Source organism: Phocoena sinus, chromosome 2 (assembly GCF_008692025.1).
Source record: "Phocoena sinus isolate mPhoSin1 chromosome 2, mPhoSin1.pri, whole genome shotgun sequence".
Taxonomy (NCBI): domain Eukaryota; kingdom Metazoa; phylum Chordata; class Mammalia; order Artiodactyla; family Phocoenidae; genus Phocoena; species Phocoena sinus.
In genome coordinates, this window is record NC_045764.1 from 130326489 (window position 1) to 130351052 (window position 24564).

Below are 24564 nucleotides of genomic sequence, written 5' to 3' on the forward strand. Positions count from 1 at the left end.
ATTTCTGCTCTGTGAAAGAAACTGCCAAAGATAATGAAAAGATAAGCCACTGACTGGGATAAAATATTTGCAAGACATATCTGATAAAGGACTGTTACCCAAAATATACAAAGAACTATTAAAACTCAACAGTAAAAAAACAAAAACTTGACTGAAAAATAGGCCACAGACTTTAACAGATACCTCACCAAAGAAGATGTACAGATGGCAAATGAGCGTATGAAAAGATGTTTCACATCACGGAAATGCAAAATTAAAACAATGATATACCACTATACATCTGTAAGAATGGCCACAGTCCAGAACACTGACAACACCAAATGCTGGTGAGAATTCAAGAGCAACAGGAATTCTCATTCACTGCTGAATGTGAATGCAAAATGGTATAGCTACTTTGGAAGACAATTTAGCGGTTTCCTACAAAACTAAGCATATTCTTACCATATGATCCAACAATCATACTCCTTAGTATTTACCCAAAGGAGTAAAAAACACATGTTCACAAAAAAAAAACCGGTACATGAATGTTTACAGCAGCTTTATTTATAATTGCAAAACTTGGAAATAACCAAGATATCTGTCATTAGGTGTGGAAAATAAACTGTGGTACATCCAGACAATGGGATATTATTCAGCGCTTAAAAAAATGAGTCACCAAGCTACGAAAAGACATGAAGGAAACTTAAATGTACATTACTAAGCAAAAGACACCAATCTGAAAAGCTACGTATTGTATGATTCCAATTGTATGACATTCTGTAAAAGGCAAAACTATGGAGACAGTAAACAGATTAACAATTGCCAGGGGTTGGTAGGGGAGGGATGAAAAGGCAGAGTACAGATTTTCAGGGCAGTGAAACTATTCTGTATGATATTACAATGATGGATATGTCATTATACATTTGTCCAAAGCTGCAGACTGTACAACACCAAGAGTAAACGCTAATGTAAACCATGGAGTCTGGATGATAATGATGTATCAATGAAGGTTTATCATTACAACAAATGTCCCAGTCTGGTGTGGGGTCTTGATAGTGGGGAGGTTGTATGTGTGGGAATGAGGGTAAATGGGAACACTCTGTACTTTCTGCTTAATTTTGCTGTGAACCTAAAACTGCTGTAAAAAAAGTTTATTAAAAAAACTGATAAATGATATAAACAGGCAATTCAATAAAGAAACTGAAATGGCCAGTAAAGACATAAAAACATAGTTATCTTTATAAACTAAAATGAAATACTGTATTTTTTCACTCAGAGAAGCAAACACTAAAAACTGACAACATTCAAGTGTTAGTGACAACTTGAGGCAATGGGTTTTCACACACTGACAGTTGGAATGTAAACTGGTATAACCACTTGGGAGAGCAATTTGACGGTATCTGAAATGAATTATGTGTACACTTAAAACACAGCAATTCTACTTTCTACTTCTACACAAACACAAAAGAGAAATTCCTCCACACTCGTGCAAAACGGCATTAAGAAGATACCTGCACAGCAACTGCAGGAACATTTTGTTTTTGGATATACACACTCACAGATGTGGATACATGTATGGATGTTTACATACTTTCAAAAGTACTGGAAAGATACATATTAACCTTATGCAGTAGTTGCTCTGTGAAGGGAGATTGGAGGAGAATATGTATCAAGAACTTTACCTCTATTATTTTGACTTAAAAAATAGTTTAGCAAAATGATAAAATATCAGCTATTAATTCTAGATAATAGGATTTAGGTAAGTGTTACATAATTCTTTATATTTTTCTGTATTTTAATTTTTGTCTTAGAAATTCCATTAAACATTAAAAAAAACCTCGTAATTTGAGTCATTAGAACAATACAGTAACGTCCTGTATCTCCCCCAAATCTATGGTACAATGGAGTTATGTACTAATGGTAATGACAATGGTTCACATTTTCTCTGATGGTTGAATATTTCCTGTCATGTGACAGAATTGGGTCAGCCAAAAGTAATCTACATCTCATTTCAGAAAACATAAACAGAACTGCTACAAGAGTTTTCAAATTGTAGACTGGTTAAGGACGACAACACTCACGGTCATTTCCTTAGGAGCTGTGTCAGGCCTTCAAGGAAGGAACACAATCTGCCTGAATCACTAAAACTGAATATTGACTTACGTTGAAGGAAATACTACAAAAGCTACATCACTCTGCAAATAACTGCCTGTTCTCTTCTCCTTCCCATGAAAATAAAGTCATCAGAATGAGGTATTAAATAATAATATATATTTCTAATAGGGAAATACTAGACACCTCCTGTTCTACCTTAACATTTCTTTACCTTAAAGTAATATAAAAACTTTAAAGAATAAAGTAATATTTTCACAAATACACAAACACAGATAGCTCACCCCAATCCCTACTCCTTGAGATAAACTCAATGTCAGTCATCAGTCATATACATATCACGCAACTCATAATTTCATGAATTTATCTAATACTTACTAAAAGTCTTACAGATGTCAGAAACAGCTTTGAAGACTCTGTCAGAGAAATTCACTTTCACCTTCACATACTTCATGTTGGGAAGTTGCAGGCGGAGCAGCTTGTGCTGGGGGGTGAACTGAAGCTTAGCATCTGCCTGAACGCCATACTTGTCCAAGGTCCAATGTGTCTTGAGGAGCCAAGTTCTCTTCTTTTCCCACCACAGAGCGTGGTCAGACCAATCTTTTTTTACATCTGTTAAACAAACAAACAAAACACTTCTAAAAATCATCAAGATCACCTTGAGAGAGATCATAAGCAGAAAACTAAATAACTGGGTATTTAATATGATCAACTAATTAAATACTAAGTGCCTGTTTTGTGATAGGTACAAAAGAAATACTAAATAGCTGAGAAAACATTCTGCCCTTGAAAACTAGTATAGAAGGGAGCTGAGGCAGAATACACAGGGTAACCTAGTAATGCTTAAGGGGGACACACAATGAGGAAGAGAGTAAGTACTCTCTGTAGGCATTCCGAGAACAAAGAGAACCCTGGGGACTAAGGATTAATGATGAGGCGGAGTTGGTGGATTCTGAGCCCAGCCTCGAGGAATGGACAATATTCTGATGATAAAATAGGTGAGAAGGCTGAGATATATGAGGCTGCAGAGGCATGCTGAGGTTAATCAGTGGTGAAAAGTAAGATGGAACCAAAGTGAACAAAACCCAACATCCTAGGTAAAGAAGAGACTGGAAAAGAAAACATCCACGAGTAACACTTAATAACTTATTAAGAGAAAACAAAAACAAAAAAACTACACTCCCAACCACACACCCAAATACATTCCAAGAAAAGTAACTTATAAGTCACACTGTCCAACTTTTTTTCCCCAATATATTTCGGTACAAGAGAAAACATTAATATCTCTTATACTCTTTAACATCCTTATGCAATTAAATTAAATGAAAATAAATTTATACCAAATAAAGAGTATAATTTACACAAGATTTGGCTACCCCCAGATATAGCAGATCGTAACAATAAACTTGCAAATAAAAGCCAACTTTAGCGAGTTCTTAAAGTAGCAATAAAAGTAAAGACTTTTTGGATCAATTATATGATAAACTAAGAACCAAAAAAGGGGGACAGGATATTTTTTTTTAAAAAACAGTATTAGCCAAACAAAGCTTTCCAGGGGAAGAAAATAAAAATGAAAAATATTATCATGATTCTGATATAAAGTTCATCTTAATACAGTTTTAAAAAGAATTGTTCAATTTTAAGAAGATAAATTTAAAAGTATACACTAACCTGAAATTTCTTTTTTAGCACCTGTCTACCAGAAAGCTTCAGAGTAAAAAAATCAAACCACCACACTGATTATAAGCCTAGAAACACTTTCTATAATGGTGAAATTTACTTGATATAATTAACTTCTCCTCATTATGGAAGAAACACATCACAGGTGGGAAAAAGACTTTCAATTCCCCCAGCCATTTTTAAAAAATATTTTAATTAGTAAGTACTTTAATGGGAGAACTGTAATTACTTGTGATTATATTGCCATTTTGAAATTTCAATATTTGTTTTGGGAAAGCCCAATTATGTTATTTGAAGTTTGGCTGCAGAAATACATATTTTACAACTACTTAGTTGTGACACAATGTATATAATACCCTGCATCTTAAATTATTTTCCAGCACAGAATTTATCAACTAACTTTTAGAAACAACAAATCTGATCTAGCTCATAAGAGCACAACCAAGGCTGGGACCTTTTCATATACTATGAGGTAAATGTCACACACATTACAGATGGTTTACTTTTTTCTTCAGGAATAAAGAACCCAAGGCAGAAAAAGATAATTTGTAAAGAATGATAGTAACCAAGCAGCGCAAGGCAGAGCTGAACTGAATTAATTGTAGGTAGGTATCTAATACTTTCTTCCTCATATCTCAATCCATTCACTTCTGCTCCCAATATCAACCATTAAGGAAGCTACAACATATATTTCCAGTGGGGGGAGAAGAGAGGAAAAAGCTGTACACCGCTAATAATAATAATAGTTTTGTAAATACTGACTTAAGTCATTTGGGTTCCCTTTGACTTAAATCAAAAGACAATCCTGAAATAAGAACTTTGGCACAAGTAGCTTATTTGGGGTGGGGGTGGGGGGACCCCAGGAAGCATACCTGAGGGGATTAGGAAAAGCAAAACAGAGGGAGAAAAGTCTATTAAGGATTCATTAACTTCTGTGGATAACTGGAGTTCAGTCCTGTGAGATATCCTCCGAGGAATTACATAGAACATGACTTAGAATTATTCCCCTAAGGAAAGAGAAAGCTGGGGCATCTATCCAATTCCTTGGTTGAGGGTTGCTCGTAGGGCCACTCAATTCCCAGCATTTCCCCAGCTGCCACGCATGGGCTGGCCACCCTACACTCAAGCAGTTAACTCACCAAGGCTGAAATATTTACTACGTGGACTTTTTACAGAAAGACTTTGTAGGCCCGGATGCAATAAAATCTCAACTTTGCATCAATTAGGCTTCAAACGCTGACCTCAGAAACAGGTACTTCCCGTGATCTTCCTCTTTAAAAATTTAACCCTCCCCATCAATTCCACCTTGGGTTTTTTACACCAAAGGAACGGCACCCCTGCATCCAATAAGAATAAACATTGACAAGGACATATAATCCAAAGATTGTGTACTAGAAACCTATGAATAGTTTGTTTACCCACAGAAAGAGAGAAAATCTTTTACTGACTGGCGACACCTGTAAAATCAGTCTTTTTTACCCACAGAAAATAGTAGATAAGTAACAATATAGGAAAGAAAAATTACCCCAAATAAAAGCAGAAACAGGACACCAGAAAAGATCTGAAGTGTTGATAGGGCACATGCCAAGAGACAAAAACAGAGAAAAGCAGGCATTCTGACAGCAAAAGTAGTAGTCAGTGTTAGAAGATGGAATGGTTGGACTATGGGAGCCTGTAACATATGTTCAAATAGTATAATTTTTGGTAGCATTCTTGAAGACTCAAAATACCAGCAACCTAATCAGCATTAATTATAAGATAATCACTACTACAGAACAAGAACAAACAGCATCTATAAAATATTCATTAATTCCACAAATATCTACTGAACATTTACTATGTGCCAGAAGGCACTATTCTAGTGCTAGAGATACAGTGATGAGAAGAACAAAGTTCCAGCATCTTTGAAGAAGGCCAATATGACTAGAATTGAGGAGGTGAAGCATCAGAGAGCTCGGCAGAGGCCTTGTATATTATAAAGTCGTTTAGCTTTTATTATGTGTGTGAGAGAAGCCACTAGAGCAGTGTTTTTCAGCTTGTTTGGCATTAGAATTATCTGAGCAACTTTTCAAATAGAGTAATGCCTGGACTCAGCCCAAACCACTCTGGGTGTGGGTCTAGAAATCGATTTTAAGCAGGGGAGTGATTTTTCCCTCTTCTCTCTCACATCTTCTTTTGGCTCAAGACAATCCCTCCTATATGAAATGATTATGTTCCAAAGTTCCTTTAAGTCTTAGAATTTAGATTTGCCACAAAGAAACATTATAAATAGGTTCCAAATCAGACTGTTACTCAAATCTAAAATAGTCCAAAGTATACTACTAGCAATATTACACTAAACTGATATCATAAGGCTTTTGCAGAATATATGGCTGATGTTCAACTAGAGATGTAAGGAAAACTGCTAAGTTGCACCTGAAAACTGTGGGTTGGATGGAGAGGAAGAAAGACAGCGTTGCTGGTTAAGTTGTGAGGGAGACAAGGGCTTCCTGCTAAAGTAGGGCACTTGGCTACTCCCTCGTCATCCTTCCATAAACTCCAGGAATTAACTGGCCTCCTTCCTCTTTCCCAGCTACAATTTGTTGTCTTAAGCCAAGGTTTCTTTCCTCTACTAAAGCTCCTAAAAACAGAAGCGCTTTACCTTCTGCTTTCCTCTCTAATTCCTGAAACATACAACTATTCTGATGTTTCTAATGAAATGTTATTGCCAATAATGTGTAAAGACAAGGTCTACAAGTAAAATTAATGCTTAAGTAAGTTTAAAAAATTATCTCTATAATGTTATCCCTAATGTTTATTGAAATGTAAAGGACATTAAATATTAATTTCACTTTTCGATCACATCATCTTTTGTCCTTAAGAACTCCTCACTCTCACTCTTTTAGGTCTCTCTCCTCCCAAACTCCTTTTAATTTCAGAGGTGAGGCAGCTGAGGATACTGCTCCCTTGTTTTTAGGATGTGCCCTCGTGTTCTTGTTTTTAATCACTCAGACCTTCAAAAAAGGAAACAGGCAAAATGGACAAAGTGTTGCTCTTCAGGTACACAACCAATAAATGAATCAATAAACATTTTCCAGGGACCTACCATATGCCAGACACTAAACTAGGCCATGGGAATATATAATTAGTTTCGTAAGAACTCCTATCAAAGAGTCACTTACAGTCCAAGTGAGGGACGCAGACAGTGGCAGAAAGATCAGAATCCAGTTCTAATAGGTATCTAACTGACATCTCAACTGAAGAGTCAGCATGAGAAAATGGGCTCACAGACTAAATTTATGTTCGCTCAGCTCTGCCCAAGGTTAACAAACTCTGTCTCCCAGGCACACAGAGACCTGGTATTTCCACTTTATTTAATAATTTCTTTACCTCCCTACAGATGTCCAATCTGTCCTCTTCCTCACTCCTAAATACCTATTTCCTATAAGACTGATAGTTCATTAGGGTCTCAAAGAGCTACAGGGAAATAGTCACTCAAACCACTCCATTTCTCTGTTCCAATACCATCCATACTTTGGAATGTCAATTTATTTATATATAATGGACCCCAGTCCCCTCCATACACCAAGAAGCTAATCAATTCAAGATATATCCTAAGAAAGATAAGGATTACACCAGATAATTAAGGACTAGACCATGGAAACTGTGATTCAAGTGAGGGTTAGTTTCAAGAGGTCCTTCCTAGAACCGGCCAACACTACAAAGTGAGTCATCAGTTCACTCTCAAAACACCAAGTGTGAAGGAATATTTATATTATGCATGTCTTTAACTGATTTAACAATGGCAGCTACAGACAATAAAACTCAAAAAGGTTATGGTTAGTAGCTATTTTACTATTTGAAGAATGAGTATAGTACTATGCAAAATTAAACTGAGTTCAAAATAAGTGAAGAACACAAACAGGTATCAACTGCAAAGACATAATTTAGAAAAATAATGTAATTAACCACTTTTGATTTTACATTAGAAACTAGAATTATATTATAAAATGAATACTCTATCATCTAAAAATAATTGAAATAACTTCCAAGTCATTCCTCCCTTAAGACTGTTCTACAGAGACCAGAAGTAAGTGCCTCAATTATTTTTAATCTTAGAAGAGTAACCCTCCCTTCCAGACTACGCTTCATTCTAGAGGAATAATCCCCAACAGATTCGCAGCGGTGTATTCTATACTACATTACTACAAGGCTATCTATGACTGAATCAGTTACTATAATAGGGTTATTAGTATACTAGAAAGAAGTATATTCCTGATTTTCCACAGCTATGAAAAGCAGAAACAGACTGCTTTAAAAAAGTCCCAGAGCTCACTCAGCTGACATACACTTTTGTTAATCAATAAAATGAAAAAAGGAAACACTAGCAATGACGCACGTAAATATTCCAGAATTCAGTAACTGTCCCCTACTCACCCCGTCCATTCAACAAATTAAGGGAGACTACACCAAGATCATATAAATAGTAATTATATTAACCTCATCTTTAAATCTTTAAAATTGAATCTCTCTCTCCAAGGTCTAGTTTCTTCCTCAGTTTTTCTTTCTATCCAAGTTCTATGGAATTTACCTCTCAAGCAGCTGTTAAATTTGTCCCTTCCTTTCTTTTTATTACACTGCTCTAGCTTAAGTCCTCAGCATCTCTTGTCTGAACTACTATAATCCCATTTTTTACAAAACTATCTGAATTATCTTTTAAAATGCAAATTTGATCATTTTGCTTCTCTACGTAACTTTACAGGTCCTTCTGTTGCTGAAGTGTTTTATCACCTCTTAGCAGGTTACACAAACCTTAACCATCTGTGCCCCACACTGCTTGGCTATCCCCAGGTACAGCTCATGCTCTGGCCCAGTTTGTGAAACAACTTGATGTTTTGTGCGTCCTTGATTGGATACCTTTCTCTTCCTCCCCTCATCAAGCTGACAAAATCCTACACAAAAACCAAATATTACCATCTCCAAGCCTTCACGGACCCTCCTGTTAAAGCAGTTACGTACATCTTAGCACTCTGAATAATATACCACACTTCATTATAATTGATTTTATGTCACTACCTTCTTCCACTCGATTATGGGTCTTTGATCTTATTTATCTTGTACCTCAAAGGCAGAGCCCAGGGACTTTCCTGGTGGTGCAGTGGTTAAGAATCCACCTGCCAATGCAGGAGACACGGGTTCGATCCCTCCTGGTCCAGGAAGATCCCACATGCCGCAGAGCAACTAAACCCGTGCGCCACAACTACTGAGCCTGCACTCTAGAGCTTGCAAGCCACAACTACTGAGCCCTCATGCCACAACTACTGAAGCCCATGTGTGCCTAGAGCCCATGCTCCACAACAAGAGAAGCCACCGCAATGAGAAACACGTGCACCGCAAGGAAGAGTAGGCCCCGTTCGCCGCAACTAGAGAAAGCCCGTGTGCAGCAATGAAGACCCAACATAGCCGAAAATAAATAAGTAAAATAAATAAATTTTTAAAAAGGCAGAGCCCAGGGCCTGGCACATGGAATTAAACCAATAAATATTTGCAATATGCAGGCAATGTGTAAACTCTTAAGTGTATACAGGCAAATGAAAAAATAATAAAACTGGTATTTACTGTACTGTAATTTAAAACATTAGAAATATTGAGAAGTGTTACACTTCTTTGTAAAAACTTACCAAGAGTAGTTTTATTCATTTATTTATTTTCGCTGCACCAGGTCTTGCTGCATGAGGGATCTTTAGTTGCAGCATGCAGACTTCTTAGTTGCGGCATGTGGACTCTTAGTTGAGGCATGCATGTGGGATCTAGTTCGCCGATCAGGGATCGAACCCGGGCCCCCTGCATTGGGAGCGTGGAGTCTTACCCACTGGACCACCAGGGAAGTCCCCAAGAATAGTTTAAATACTACTTGTCTATGCCCTGGAAAATTATCATACTCTTTCTAGGTTTGGATCAATTTCCAACATTTTATCCTGCGTACTTTCAATGCCATGCTATATCTCCGAGAGTTCTTTTAATATGCAGTTTTTTGCTGGTGTCACTTCCTCTGAGACATCTTTGTCTTTTTTGTCGTACCACTTAATCTCATTTATGTCAATACGTTTGCCTTCACTAAATTCCTCTGGCTGTATATCTAGAATCTCTCAAATGGCAACAGCACCCGCATTCCCATGGTGAGCTGTTTCTTCTATAACTCCATTTATGCTTGATTCAAATTTCAGTTCTGGCATCACCACTTTTTGGATTTTTCTGCTGAACATTTATCTTTGTTGGCCAATTCCCTCTTTCAGTTATCCATTAAAAAAAATCTCATGAGTTTATCAGTGGGAGAAAAAGAAGCAACACAACTACGTATGCTGTCTTATGCATGAACACAAATATACAGTAACCAATCATGGACAGACTGAAATATGATATGACTGGTCACTGATCATGATACACATGTTACTGACACAGTGAATTGTAGACTGAAGAGCTAGAAGCAAAGTTGGTACTTTATGCAGTTACTCAAAGTATGGTGGTAACTAAAATGTGAACCATGTTGTTGGATAACTGGTGTTAACTAAACCATGATAACTGAAACATGTGCATACTGAAACTGTGCAAAATACTGACGGTTTCCAAAAATATGATATGTCCTTTTCTTTAAAAAAATGTTTTTCATCTGTTAGCATAAGCAGTAAACTGCTTCAAACTTTACATATCATTCAAATTGCCAAATTATTTCAATTGAAGTACCCCATTCAATTTTAGCTTAAGAAAATTATTGGTTTACATTAAGACTTCAATGACTGGCTAAAGCAGATGCATCACCCAGTTTTCAAAAACATTTAGAAACTAAACTCCTGATTAAAAAGTGACTCACTGATGTTTCTTTGACATAGCTAACTTGATTAAAAATTAGGAATTCACTCATCAAAACAAAACAAAATCAACTAAGTTTACAAATGGCCTTCTGAAGTTACTCACAAACCCAAAATAATGTTTATCAATTTCAATATCAATTATTTCCTATTATAAAATATACTAACTCAAAGTAGTTGAGGAGCTTTACCAGATGACATACATGCATGCAATTACAGAGTGCGCACAAAGAGAAGTCATGTCAATTATTCATTTCCAGAGGGTGGGTAACTTTCTATCCAATCCAACGGCTTACTACTAATTTTGTTCAACTTGACTTAGTTCCTAGAAGACTGGACTCAGAGTCCATGCAATGTCAACATGTAACAAATTCTAAGAGAGTTAACATCAAGGCTGAATGTATCAGTTAGTATTTGACTCACAGAGGTAATATAACTGGATTTGTCTTTTAAAGTTGGTCAAAGGCACTAGCTATTCTATAGTTCAAAAAAGAAGTAACTTAAGAATATTTTATTGGCTTTGACATTTAAAATTTATCTCAGAAACAAATTCTAATACAGGACTGGAGTGCAGACTACTGAAAAAATATTTCTTGGAATCCAAGAGGCTTAATACTGCTTGTATCTTATGTTACTGACACATATGTACATGATGAACTCCAAATTTGTAAAGATCTAATGTCTCTTCCAATTTAAAATCTATTATTGGTATCTCACAGCTCTTAGTACAAGTGTTTTAAACCTGGTTTACAACGCACTTCAAGCACTTGCTTATTTCTTAAGCCTGTCAAGTCACGGGTTCCCCAGGACCATTCCTCCATCATCATTAGACTTCTTTCAGTTCCTCAAATGGCAGCCTTCCCTTGTTCCCATGCTCTCATGCTGGGACTTCTCATCTTCTCCCAACCTGCTGTTCTTTTATCCCATGCCCCCATGCTAAGATCCTCTGTCACTCTTCTGGCTAATTCCTACTCCACCGTCAGCCCTCGTTTTAAAAGTAATTTCCTCCAGAAACCCTTCCCCATTGACTAGGTCAGATTCCCCAGTACATACTCTCAGAACTATTTCAATTATCCTAACACTCATCACATTATAGCAATTACTTATTTAAAGACTGTCTTGCCCCTAAGACTACAAGTTGAATGAGTGTAAGGAAGAAGCTAATTTTGTTCACTTCCTGTCTCTCTCATTCATAGTATGGTATCCAGCATTCAGCAGGTTCTCATTTAAAACATTAAGTGGGTGCGTGAAGGAAGAATAGAACAGAATATCATTTCCTCACTTACTTAACTATATCTTTCCTCTCTATAATTATTATCTTCTACTTCTCTAAGCTAGTCTCCAGAACACCATAAACACCGCAATCCTCAATCCAGAATGCCTTTCTTCCTAACTTTTCACCCTGGCCCTCTTTAAATAAAGCCAGTCTCTGTTCATGATTCTGAATCTCCACCACCTTCCTGTACCACTTATTTGGCACTTCACAACCAGACTGTCAACTCAAAGCAATCTTCTGTTTCCATTTTGGTACTAGAAAGCTGCTCACGTTTTGAGTGGGGACGATGTCCCATTACCTAATATAATGGTTGGCCCTCCATAAATGTTTTGCTTGCTGCTACTACTGATGAGGTCAAGTTCATGTACCTCTTTAATCCCCACAAAAGTCTCATGTTATAAACCTCTCTAACCTACTGAAAACAGAATATGAGTGTACAGACTTTAGGTAGGAATATTTACATGCGAATGTCTCCTCTTGCTCTAAAGCCCCTCTTTCCTAGTCTGAGTTCTTTAAGGCATTTATTCCCCAAACTCATAAGTTAAGGTATTTAATAGTGAGATATCCCAGAGGTCCATTAGGACCCTCAATAAAATAACACCAGTTACTCTAACAGAACTTACTATGTGCCACTGTGTGCTTTACACATAGGTATTCATTTAATCTTCACAACAACCCTATGAGGTAAGTATACCATTATCTCCATTTTACTTGTAAGGAAACTAAGTCACAGCAATGCTAAATAACTTGACGCAAGGTCACAAAGCTTATAGGGAGTGAAGCCAGTATTTAAACCCAAGGCAGTGTGGCTTCGGGGAATATATTCAGAGTTCAGAACCATTAAACAAAACTTCCAACAGCAAGAAAATAAGAAGGGGTTTCTGGTTAAGTACTACATAAATACAATGAAAATGAATTAGCCTACTTCAATCCACAGTTCAAATTTATGTTTTAGGTTTACATAGTATTTGAAGGACAACTGAGGATAACATTTTTTTGAGCTCTTAATATAGGCAGTCTACTTATTACCAGGGATTCTGTTAATACTTTTAACACCATACTCAGTCGGTTAACTGAGTAACTCCAATAAACAGGGAAGTAAACTAAGGTTAAGGTTAAATGAGACTAATAATCAGGAGAGGTTAAAATAACATGCCAAGGTCATATATAACTCAAAGTGGCATGTCTTAGACTTAAGTTCTTAAACACTAACAAAGTTCACCTTTTAAAGAAGGCACTTGCCTAAACCAGAATATTAAATTTATTGGAAATACCCTCCATTTAAGCATAGTTTATCTATAATTTTGTACATATTGAAGCGTAAAATCTACTGCTTCTGAAACATGTTATACTTTTTAAAAATATTACCCATAGTGATGCAAGTTAGCATAATAAAGTTAAAATGCATTCCTAATATGATAGAGGATAAATCAGTACTATTTGGCTTACCTTTATAAATGAAACTTTCTAAATCTTTTATAAAATATTATTTCTCTAGCTCAGTAAAAGGGAACATTTTACACAGCTACATTTCATCACCAACATAGCTACATTTACAAAGGCTATTCTAAAACACTTCATATATATTAACTAACTGAATCCTTATAATAATCTTAGGATAAAGATACTATTATTATTCCCATTTTACAGATGAGCAAGCAGAGGCACAGACAGGTAGGTCACAGAGCTGCACAGCCAGAATATGGTAAAGTCAGGACTGTGACACAGTCAGGAGGCCCTCCCACAGTCTATGGTCCACAACAAGGGCATTCTATCACAGCAACAGATTTCATCAACCAACACCTTGCATAAAACCTTAAAATGATACAGCAATTGTTTGCTTTCTTCAAGTTATTTTTAATTTCAAAGGTTATGAAATTCAGGAGCTGCATTAAGGAACAATAAGCCGGGAGGCACTTATCCAACAGACATCTTCAGCTACAATAAATAATGCTGGCACTTGATTGGTGTTTTATTCATAACCTTGAGCGTTCCATTAAGAAAAGATATCAAAACCATCAATACACTGATGCTTTAACATCACAATTGATCTTTAAAATACTTAATGTAGTTTTTAGTTACAGCATAATATAAGATAGGTAAATATCTCAGAAAAGATTCACTACAGATTCCAAAGCAAATGTCACCTCCTCTGGGCTGAAGGTTATCGGCTCCATAACCTTGAAAACTGTATAAGGGTTGCCCAAGGATACACTGAAACTGGATGGTCCTTATACAACTAAATAGTAGATAATCGAGTCTGAAAACTGAACCGTGAAAGGAAAGGAAACTGAAATGTAAACTCCACATTTCAATGATTTATTGCTTATCTTCTTCTCTTAAGAACACTGATTCACTTAGAAGCAAAATTATTGAAACTGAGAGAAAATATCAGAAAATAAATTTTCAAAACATTTTACCACGTAACTCTGAGTCACTATGAATAAATAGTGTAGTATTCTCAATGAAGGAAGGTAGACCAGGATTCGAATAATGACCCTTTATACACAACAGTACTGTTTTAGCTTATCTTCTAGTTTAGAGAGATCATATTTGAAAATCTTTCAAAGAACTCTAATAACATTACAAAGGTAAGGGACAAACATAAATGAAGGCGTATTCTGTGTTCATCTATACTGTACAAATAAGGAAACTGAGATCCTTAACGTGAAAACCCTGACTTAAAAAATTTTTTAGGGCTTCCCTGGTGGCGCAGTGGTTGAGAGTCCGCCTGCCGATGCAGGGGACACGGGTTCGTGCCCCAATCCGGGAAGATCCCACATGCCGCAGAGCGGCTAGGCCCGTGAGCCATGGCCGCTGAGCCTGCGCGTCCGGAGCCTGTGCTCCGCAACGGGAGAGGCCACAACAGTGAGAGGCCCGCGTACCGCAAAAAAAAAAAAAAAAAAAAATTTTTTAAATCACACAGCTATTAAGTGGGATGGTCAGGATGGTCAGGATTGGAATCCAGACTTAATTCTTTCTATAACATTAAACCCTAAAACGTTTATTATTCAATGATGCTTTACTATAGATCTATTTTTATGACTAAAGTTCTAAAAAATCTAACTTTTCTAGTAGATCGATGGTAAATCAGTTTTCATTGGACTATTATTTTACACCTCAGATTCTACCAAATTAAAGTTGTAATTACATTATTTTAAATTGATATGATGCAATTATTTCCTTTCTAATACATTATCACTACTGTACCTCACATATTCCTCCTTATTAACATACAAATAGACAGAAGCTATACAACTTAAAGGACAAAATCTCTGAGACCTTGCCTAGGCCAATTTCCTTGCATGAGACAATTTTTTAAAAGTTCAATCCAGAAAAGAAAAAACTTGATAAAATGGACTTCCTCTAAATTTTGCTCTTTGAAAGATACTGTTAAGAAAATAAAAAGACAAGCCACAGACTGGGAGGAAATACTGCAAAACACATACCTGATAAAGTACTTGTATCTAGAATAAAGAACTCTTAAAACTCAGTAAGAAAACAAACACCACAACTTAAAAAAATAGGCGAAAGATATGAAGACTGTTCACTAAGATATACAGATGACATATAAGCATGTGAAAAGCTTCCCATCGTTAGTCATTAGGGAAATGTGAATTAAAATCATAATGAGATACCACTACATACTTTATTAGACTGACTAAACAAAAATAAAAACAAAAACACCTGACAAATACCAAGTGCTAAGGGAGGACTGAGAGCAACTGGAACTCTCAAGAAAATTTTTTTCAATTCTTACACCATGCTGATAGGCATGCAAAATGATGCGGTCACTTTGGAAAAGCTTGGCAGTTTCCTAAAAAATTTAAGCATGGGGGATGGTGGGGGTGGGGGTGGGTGGGATGAACTGGGAGATTGGGATTGACATGTATACACTAACATGCATAAAATAGATAACTAATGAGAACCTGCTGCAGAAAAAATAAAATATAATAAAATTCAAAAACTAAATTTAAGCATATACTTAGGATACTACCCACCAATCCCTCTCCTTGGTAGTTATCCAAGAGAAATGAAAATACACATTCATGGAAATGTTTACAACAGCCCAATTCATAATCTCCCCAAACTGGAAACAACACTGGTAGACTGGAAACACTGGAAACAAGTGGTAGATGGATAAACTGTGGCACACATCCATACAATGAACTACAACTCAACAACAACAACAAAAAACTACTGATACGCACAAATCTAAAATGTATTATGCTAAAAATATTTTTTAAATAAAATAAAATGTATTATACTAAGCAAAAGAAACCACCCTCAAAGCTACGTGGTTCCATTTATATGACATTCTAGAAAAGGCATTCAGTGGTTTTTAGAAGCTGGGGTTGAGGGGATGGGCTGATTATAAAGGAACACAAAGACATTTTTTGTAGTGTTGTGAAAGTTCTATATCTTGATTGTGATTGTTTTACATGACTGCATGGGTTTGTCAAAACTCAGCACATTATACTAAAAAGTATGAATTTTACTATATGTAAATTATACCTCAGTAAGTTTGACATTAAGAAAAAATTAACAAGCAAAACATGCAATAATTATGCAAAATTTTGTTACAAATGAATTATACTGGATATGAATTTGTAACCACAAACCCAAGTGTAGAATGTCACATCTCATTTAAAAAATTATTTTATAATATTCTTTTAGAATATTTGTTTACCTCACACTGGGCATATACCATTTTGTAATGTACAGTGGCATCAGCATTATTAATTTTTATTTCAGTAATATAATTATTTAAATAAAAATACTGAATATGGGGCTTCCCTGGTGGCGCAGTGGTTGAGAGTCCGCCTGCCGATGCAGGGGACATGGGTTTGTGCCCCGGCCCAGGAAGATCCCACATGCCGCGGAGCAGCTGGGCCCATGAGCCACGGCCACTGAGCCTGCGCGTCCAGAGCCTGTGCTCCGCCAACGGGAGAAGCCACAACAGTGAGAGGCCCGCGTACCGCAAAAAAAAAAAAAACACTGACTATGTTAGCTTTTGTCTTAAACCACTTTCATTAGTTTCTAAATGGGATTAATGTTTTCATATGCCAAGACACAATATTGTATCATTCCTTTGTTATAAGTGAATAAAACACATACTACTGAGGCCTTCGTGGTTATAAATTTTTCAAATCTCTGGAATACCATCGTCCACTTGTTGGTCCATTCCATTTCAGAAATCTCACGAAAACAGTAGTTAAATAGCTCTTTGCTACATTACAGGGGCAGGTGTGTTTGGAAGTGAGCGAAAGAGCGGAATGAGAGCTATTTTCCTTGTTGTTTAGGGGGTGAGAGCACAAAGCAGTCCCAAACTAGGCTCCTTCTGAGGAGTACAGTTCTCCACGATTAAAGCTAGAACCCATTAAACAGTCTAGATTATATCTTAACTCCTTTCAAAAGGAGTCCCTCCCTGATCCCCACCCCCAGTTCAGGGTACTCAGGGACTTTCAATGCCACTCTCATTTGTATAGCACAAAGAGTCCATGTAATGCATTTTCACATGTAGTATCTCTTTTCCCACCAAGACCTATGAGAGAAAGTTTTCTTAAATTTGCATTTTACAGATGTCAAAACCCACTCAGCAGATTGGATTAGCTGTCCAGTGATCACACAAACCAATATGTGGCAGAGCCAGAATATTGTTTATTATTCTATGGATGCATTAACATTTACTACAGTCTAAAGACAACCCACACTATGGGAAATCTATACCCAATGATGTCTAAAACTATTATCTATACCTTATCCGATAGAAAGCTAAGAAGAAAATTGAACTTTAAAGATAAAAGTGTATGAAAAAGAACCTATAAAAATATCATTCTAGGGCTTCCCTGGTGGCGCAGTGGTTGAGAGTCCGCCTGCCTTTGCAGGGGATGTGGGTTCGTGCCCCGGTCCGGGAAGATCCCACATGCCACGGAGCGGCTGGGCCCGTGAGCCATGGCCACTGAGCCTGCGCGTCTGGAGCCTGTGCGCCACAACAGGAGAGGCCACAACAGTGAGAGGCCCGCGTACCGGAAAAAAAAAAAAAGCTAAGGAACTGTTCCATAGGGTGGCTAGGAAGTCTGAAAACAGGTACAATTGCTTTACATGTATCTTAATGTAATATTAATAGACCACATATTACATATTCTCCTATGGTTCCAAACTTGGTAGCCATTGTGTATATTAAAGGAAACTAAGTAAAGAGGTCAATTTAGTGACAGTTAAATGTAGAATGAAATCCTGGATGGAAAAGACGAAGGCCAATACTGGAACAACTGGCAAATCTGAAATACGGATGCATGTCAGACAATTAGTATTGAACATGTTAGACATGTTAGTACTGAATCAATGTTACATTTCCTGAATTTGATTAACTGTAATGTAATACCTAAGAGAAAGTCCTTGTTCTTAGGTGGTACATATTTTAAGTACTTAGGGATGAAGGGTTATGATGTGTGCAACTACCTCAAATGGTTCCCAAAAAATGTGTATGTGTTTACGTGTACAGAGAAATCAAATGACAAAATGTTAACTGATGGTCTAGATGAAGATTATAGTGTTCACAGTTATTATTCTTGAACTTATAAGTTTGAAATTTCAAAAAATAATTAGTTGAAGGTAAAAAGCAAAACTTTAAATTTTCTTTCAATTTTCTTCAATAGCTAATAGACGTTTCCGACAAGATCTTTTCTAAGAAACTGAATAAAAAAGATATATTCTTTCTAGTGCCTCAATAAATAAGTTAACTCTAGTTGGAATCAAACAGTATTTGTTGATCTTTTAAAAACTGTGTATAAAACACGGGAGCAAACCACACATAATGTATCCAAGGAATAGCTTATACTTTATTAGGTGCTATGAGAATTTCAGTAAAATTTACATACTGCCCTTTATTTTAAGGAGCTTAAGATGTGCTGAGAAACATAAAATTCAATGTCCAGCTTCTGTGGATCATTAACAATACTCTAAACACTCATAAGACAGTACATATTTAACTAAAATTTTCCTCACTCTAATATATATGATTTCACCATTAGGTGTTTCTCCCACCCCACTCCAAAAGATTTTCAAATTTATTTTTACCTTAATATATTTCACTACAAATGCAGTGAGGCTGCATCATGTAGACATTTTACTTCCATGAATTCAACCATAAGCTCTCAGGGGGAAAAACTGAGTATTTCAACAGCACAGCACCATTCCACAAAATAAGCATACCTTCCCCAAGGAGCACTAAGCAGGAGTATAAGGGAGCTGTCCAGTAACATATGTGTCTCTCCCTGTGTGCATCTTGCCAAGCTCTGATCCTAGTATTCAAAGTATTTTTGTGTAACAAAGCCCCTAATGCAAGCCAATTTCTTCATCTGGTGCTCAACTAAAGAAATTTATCTTTGGAGTTTCTGAAGGAAAAACTAGCTATTTTGCACTCCTGTGAAATGAATGTATGGAAACCATACTTCATGATGACTTTAAGGGATTTTTAAGGTCATCTGAAACAAAATCTTTTTTTTGGCGGGGGGCGGTCATCACGTGTGCTAAATTCACAGTTTAACTCAATCCTAACATGCAACTCCAACGCAAATGTACTCTATTTCATTATTATAGCAAGAACATGACACACTTTAAAGCAAGGATGACTTCTTTCCAAAGGCTACATCCAGAAACATATTCCTCAAATTTTCTAAGTCAACTCCATATATTTTTTTAGGTGCTCCTGAGTTTGCCAATTTACATTTTTTCCTCTGGATGATCATTTAATCTGATTTAACCCAACTTCTACATTCTTCCTACCCATAGAATCAGAGTTAGAAGAAACTTAGAAATCACACAGCCTATTCCTCCCTCCAACCTCACAGAGCTGTTGGCTGGAGATTTCCATTCACTAAGTTCCATGTTATAATAAATTCCTTACTTTCTAACTACCATAAATTTTTCTAGAAAATTAAAGATCTAATTGTACACAATTCTAAAAAGACAATTTTTATAAAGTGATACTAAAATGCAGTGAAACAAAGCATCTCTCTGGCATTTTGAATCCTCAACACGTACTAACCTCTGAATCCTATGGAGTAGAACAGTTTTAATAATTCTCAATGATCTCCAGAGGAACGTCAGGGAATCCCATAAAATTGGGCCTCTTCCTTACAACATTTGTTTTTGAATACAATTATTTTATAATTTTATCCTCTGATGTCTTATTTTTATAATCCTTAACGCTGATGTCTTATATTTTAACTCTTTTCTTAAAAAAAACAAACTAGGGACTTCCCTGGAGATCCAGTGGTTAAGATGCCGTGCTTCCACTGTAGGGGGCGCGGGTTCCATCCCTGGTCAGGGAACTAGATCCCACATGCCGCCTGGTGCGCCCCCCCCCCCCCAAAAAAAAAACAACTATAAGCTTTCAAAACTTTTTAACAAAAAGTACAATAAATTTTAAAAATTCTATTTAAAGTTTCTAATCTGGATTTTTTTTTTAAATAAAGTGAAGTAACTTTTCATTTTCAGAATGAGGTCGAAATTATTTGTCTAGTAGCAACCTAAAGTCACAGATGCAAAAAGTTTCTGTGACATCAGGATATAATTCCCTAAAGCCCACCTTTTCATGGTATACTCTTTATTTTCTTGTAAAAGGTTAGTGCAGAATGACAAATGTGTTGTGTACTAAAATTTAAAAGGGATCGTTCAGATCTTTGAATGAGTCATAAATCTAAGAATCACGGTTGAATGACCTTAGCTGAAGAAGCACACAAGTTCTTTATAAAATTCTAACTAAATACAAAAATGTTGTTGACATTCTAAGGAACCATTACTTACTTTTACAGCTTGCTTAATTAAAGTGCCTAAGTCTGGGATGAACACTGTACCTTCAAAATAAGCCTGACCTTCAAGGGCCAAACCTTAGTGTTGTATCATAACCCTTTTCTTGATCACAGACCTCTTTGTGAATCTAATGAAAGCTAAGAAGCCTCTTCCCAGAAAATTTCACATGTGCACATACACACAAAATTTTAACACAATGTTGAGGGAAGGAGTCAGCATGGACTCTATCCATCCCAGAGAAATAATTGCTATCGCTGATTATATGGAAGACAGCCTTAAAACATAATGCTTTGGTATTCATACACACTCTGATAAGAAGAAGAAGGGTATCAAACACGCATCCGGAGTTTGAAAACGTAGGTGAGGGCTGTTCTGCAGCAGCGTAAGTGTTCTGAGACCAGAGCACCCTGGTCCTGCTAACTGTCCATCCCTGCTCCGCAATCCCCTCCAACATGACACCCTGTCTCATCGCTACCATGACCTCCACCTCTTATCTACACTCGGCAAGCTGCTCTGATCTACTTCATTGACAAGTAACCATCCAGTCTGCCCTTTAATACCTTCAGTAACACAACTTAGGGCTTCAGAAGGCAGGCCATTCCAGTTTTAGGCAACTCTGAAGCATTATAAAGTTCTTTTCTAATCTGATTAGACTGGTTTGTAAATTTTAAATGCTGTCCTGAATTTCTCCTCTATTTATTTGCCAATAGGTAACAAAATAGCTTGCCATTCAAAGTATCTAATCCTAAAACCAGGAGCAAAAAATCATTTAGCCTTACTTTTTCCCAAACAGGAGAGTCAGAATTAAGCTGAAAAACACTTTCTATTTGAAAGTCAAAACCTAAGAGGATCAGTATTGGCTCAGTTCAAGAAAGATGTAAGGCTTTCACGTACACAACATCTCCTACCTTGCTGGGCTTCTTTTCACTGCATAAAATATTTAAAATGCATCAACATTAAAAGATTAAAATTATAATCACTGCAAATTAACATCAGTTCTGTCTAAAAATAGTTTCTTCTCTGTATTTCTATTTATGCCTGTGATTCTGTAATAAACAGCTCTAATCAATGCAATATAAATATAGAAGTCATTATTTATTCATTAGATAAAGCCTGGCTTTCAAGAACTACAAGTTATCTCAGTCACCTTCAACAGGTCCTTTTTCACAATAAGAAATATCTCTTATTGAAACCAGAGTATTAATAAGGCCCATTTATCATATATAAAGCAATATCTGAAGAAAATGCTTGCTTCCTTTGAAAACAAAGGAAATACAAACAATTATATTTGAAATTTTCTTCCTTAAACGTAACCCCTCACTAGTGCTGAACAAGAAAGGTTCAGAAATATTCTGCACAGTGATTGATTAATCAGATAAGAACAATGCTAACCAACAGTTAAGTGGATAAACACACAGCAAAATCTCATTTTCAAAGGGCCACCCAGGGGGGGCTCTGTCCTGGGTTTTGTCTCAGAGAACCAAACAATGCACAGTCCTAAGGAGGAGGCTACCCTGCAAGGAGCTTCTTTATTGTCCTTCAATAATTAAACTTCCTGCAGGAATCCAAAGAAGGCCCATCTAAATGAATGCTGTCTTACACTGCAAATTACATTGGAGCACTATTTTGGTAAGTTTATGTGGTAGGTATACACTAATCCCTTGGTAAGAAATACATTTCCTGATAAATAACCACTTCTCTACTTTTCCAGAATGGCCAGAAGAAGGAATGCTGTGTTTTAAAGACACACACACACAAAGCCTAAAAAGATAATGCCATGCATTTCCACTTTTCAGAACCTGTATTACAAACAAATGGCACATTAAAGCTCAGGAACAGTCCTTCAAGCATTTCTCTTGTAATAAAAGCATCTATTAAATCATTTTAGTTGATTCTTCCAGCTGAAAATGGTTTCATCCATCACAAACGTGTACTGAAAAATTTTCTTACACTTCACATTGTTGGATACCCTATTATTTAAGACTGAGTCAGTTTTAAATCAATCAACACTTTAAAATCAATATATTTGTACCTACGCAAATATGTCAATCTCGACTAAGTTCAATAATGTCTGCTTTTTAAAACAAAATTCTTTCACCAGCTTGTTATTCATATAAAATCGAACGCGGGAAATAACTTACTTAAAGCACGGACTACTATAGGTAGTCAAACACTGCCCTACCCCTTGTAAGAGTGGATGACTGCAACATTTTGATATACTCCATCACGTAGAAGTACAGCTACAAGACCTTCACATCAGCGCCAGAAGTTGCACACTTTCCAGTAGAATTTATTCTTAAATAGATTTTGCATCATCCTCAATACCAAACGTCACCAACGTCCAGGTACACTGAAGATAAGTAATTGACAACCACAAACCCTGTAATATAACCCTCTCAACATTCACTTGCGCACTCTTTCATTTCTTTTAATGTGAAATCGCTAAGTGTAAAGAATTAAGGAATCTTCTCCGTTTACTACGCAGTTGAGCGTATTAATCGGGAGGCTGGAATCACCAAATTATGAAAATTTCAGAGTAACAATACAAAACAAGATTCAAAGGGAAAAAGGTCTATTTGCTTAAATACTGAGAGGGCTTACATTTTTTAAAAAAGTATTTGCGGGATGCCAAGCAAGATTTCCAAAATCCACCCGTCCTCCCGCCTTAAGTCACCCGCCCAACCCCGCGCCCAGCCTGGGTAGTCGTTAATTTGACGCGGCCGGAATGCTACTCACCGAGTTTTTCCACCAACTTGAGCATCACCCCTCCAATGTGCACCTCCCCGGTCACTCTTAGGGTGACATCGCGGTTCAGGTCCGTCACATGAACGCTCAATTCCCACGTCCCATCCGCATAGCAGCCATCTGGCATCCTTATCCCGTCTAGAGCCATGGCTCCTTCCTGCAAGCACGGAGGAAATGGCTCTCGTCAGCGTCACTCCCCCAAAGGCAGGCAAATCCCACTGAACTCGCAGAGTCGGCCGCGAGGTGAGAGAAGGTGGAGAACGCGAGGGTTTCCGCACGAACCCAAGTTCGGGAGAGGCGGCGAGACCAGCTGCAGGCAGGATCCTGCGCCCCTTCCCAGCGGCTGCCCCACGCTCCCGCCCCGCGGCGGCCCTCGGCGGACACGGCGCCGCCCGCCCCGCGCGGCCCCAGCCTAGCGGCCCTCGCCTAGCGGACCGCGGCGGGCTTCACCTGCCCGCCTGCTGGCCGCACCCAGGCTCGGGAGACGCCGCCTGCGGGCTCCACAGTCCTCCTCCCCGCCCGCGCACCCCCTCGGTCCCCGCCGGGCCCGGCCCCTCACCGCGCGCTTCTCCCGGCCCGGGGCTCCCGCGGCAACAGGCGCGGGGCGATGGCTCGCCCGGCGGCGGCGGCGGCTGCGGCTGCTGCTGCGGGTGACCTCCTGTGCGGCCGAAACGCTGCGTCCCGGCCGGAGCAACTAATGGAGTCCGGTCGTCACGGCCCCTCGCCTCTCCCTCCGCGCTCCACCCCTCTCTCCCCGCCCCCTCAGTCCGAGTCCGGCTCCCTCCCCCTCGCCCCGCCAAGGCGCACGCAGCGGGTCTAACCGCCTCGCCCCTCCCCCCGCGTCCCCTGCCGCCGCACTCGGGGCCGAGGCCGCGCGGACTCCCGGGCTGGGGGCGGGGCGGCGCGCGGCGGGGGAGCGAGCAGTGCGGGGGAGGCGGGGGCGCCCTCGGCGGCAGTAATCTCTGCCCCGCCGTGCCGCTGCCTTTTATGGAAATGAAGGACCCGGCGTAGGGATTGAATCCAACATCCGGGCTCTCGGCGGCGGGACCTGAGGAGGGGGAGCCACGGGAGCGCAGCTGCCTCGCACCGGGGCGCGGGTGGGCG

At 38.2% G+C, this 24564-nt stretch overlaps 1 protein-coding gene across 2 annotated transcripts in view; it reads right to left on the reverse strand.

The window, feature by feature from the left end:
• The window catches only part of FERMT2 (fermitin family member 2), a 70365-nt gene extending 46115 nt beyond the window's left edge, over window positions 1-24250 (reverse strand). For both annotated transcript variants that reach the window (XM_032621775.1, XM_032621774.1), the window contains exons 1-3: window positions 24020-24250; window positions 23452-23617; window positions 2470-2703 (exon numbers count right to left, since the gene is read on the reverse strand). In XM_032621775.1, the coding sequence (XP_032477666.1) occupies window positions 2470-2703; window positions 23452-23608 (391 nt within the window). In that variant the 5' untranslated portion in view covers window positions 23609-23617; window positions 24020-24250. The remainder of the gene's footprint in view (window positions 1-2469; window positions 2704-23451; window positions 23618-24019) is intronic.
• Between the last annotated feature and the right edge of the window lie 314 nt (window positions 24251-24564).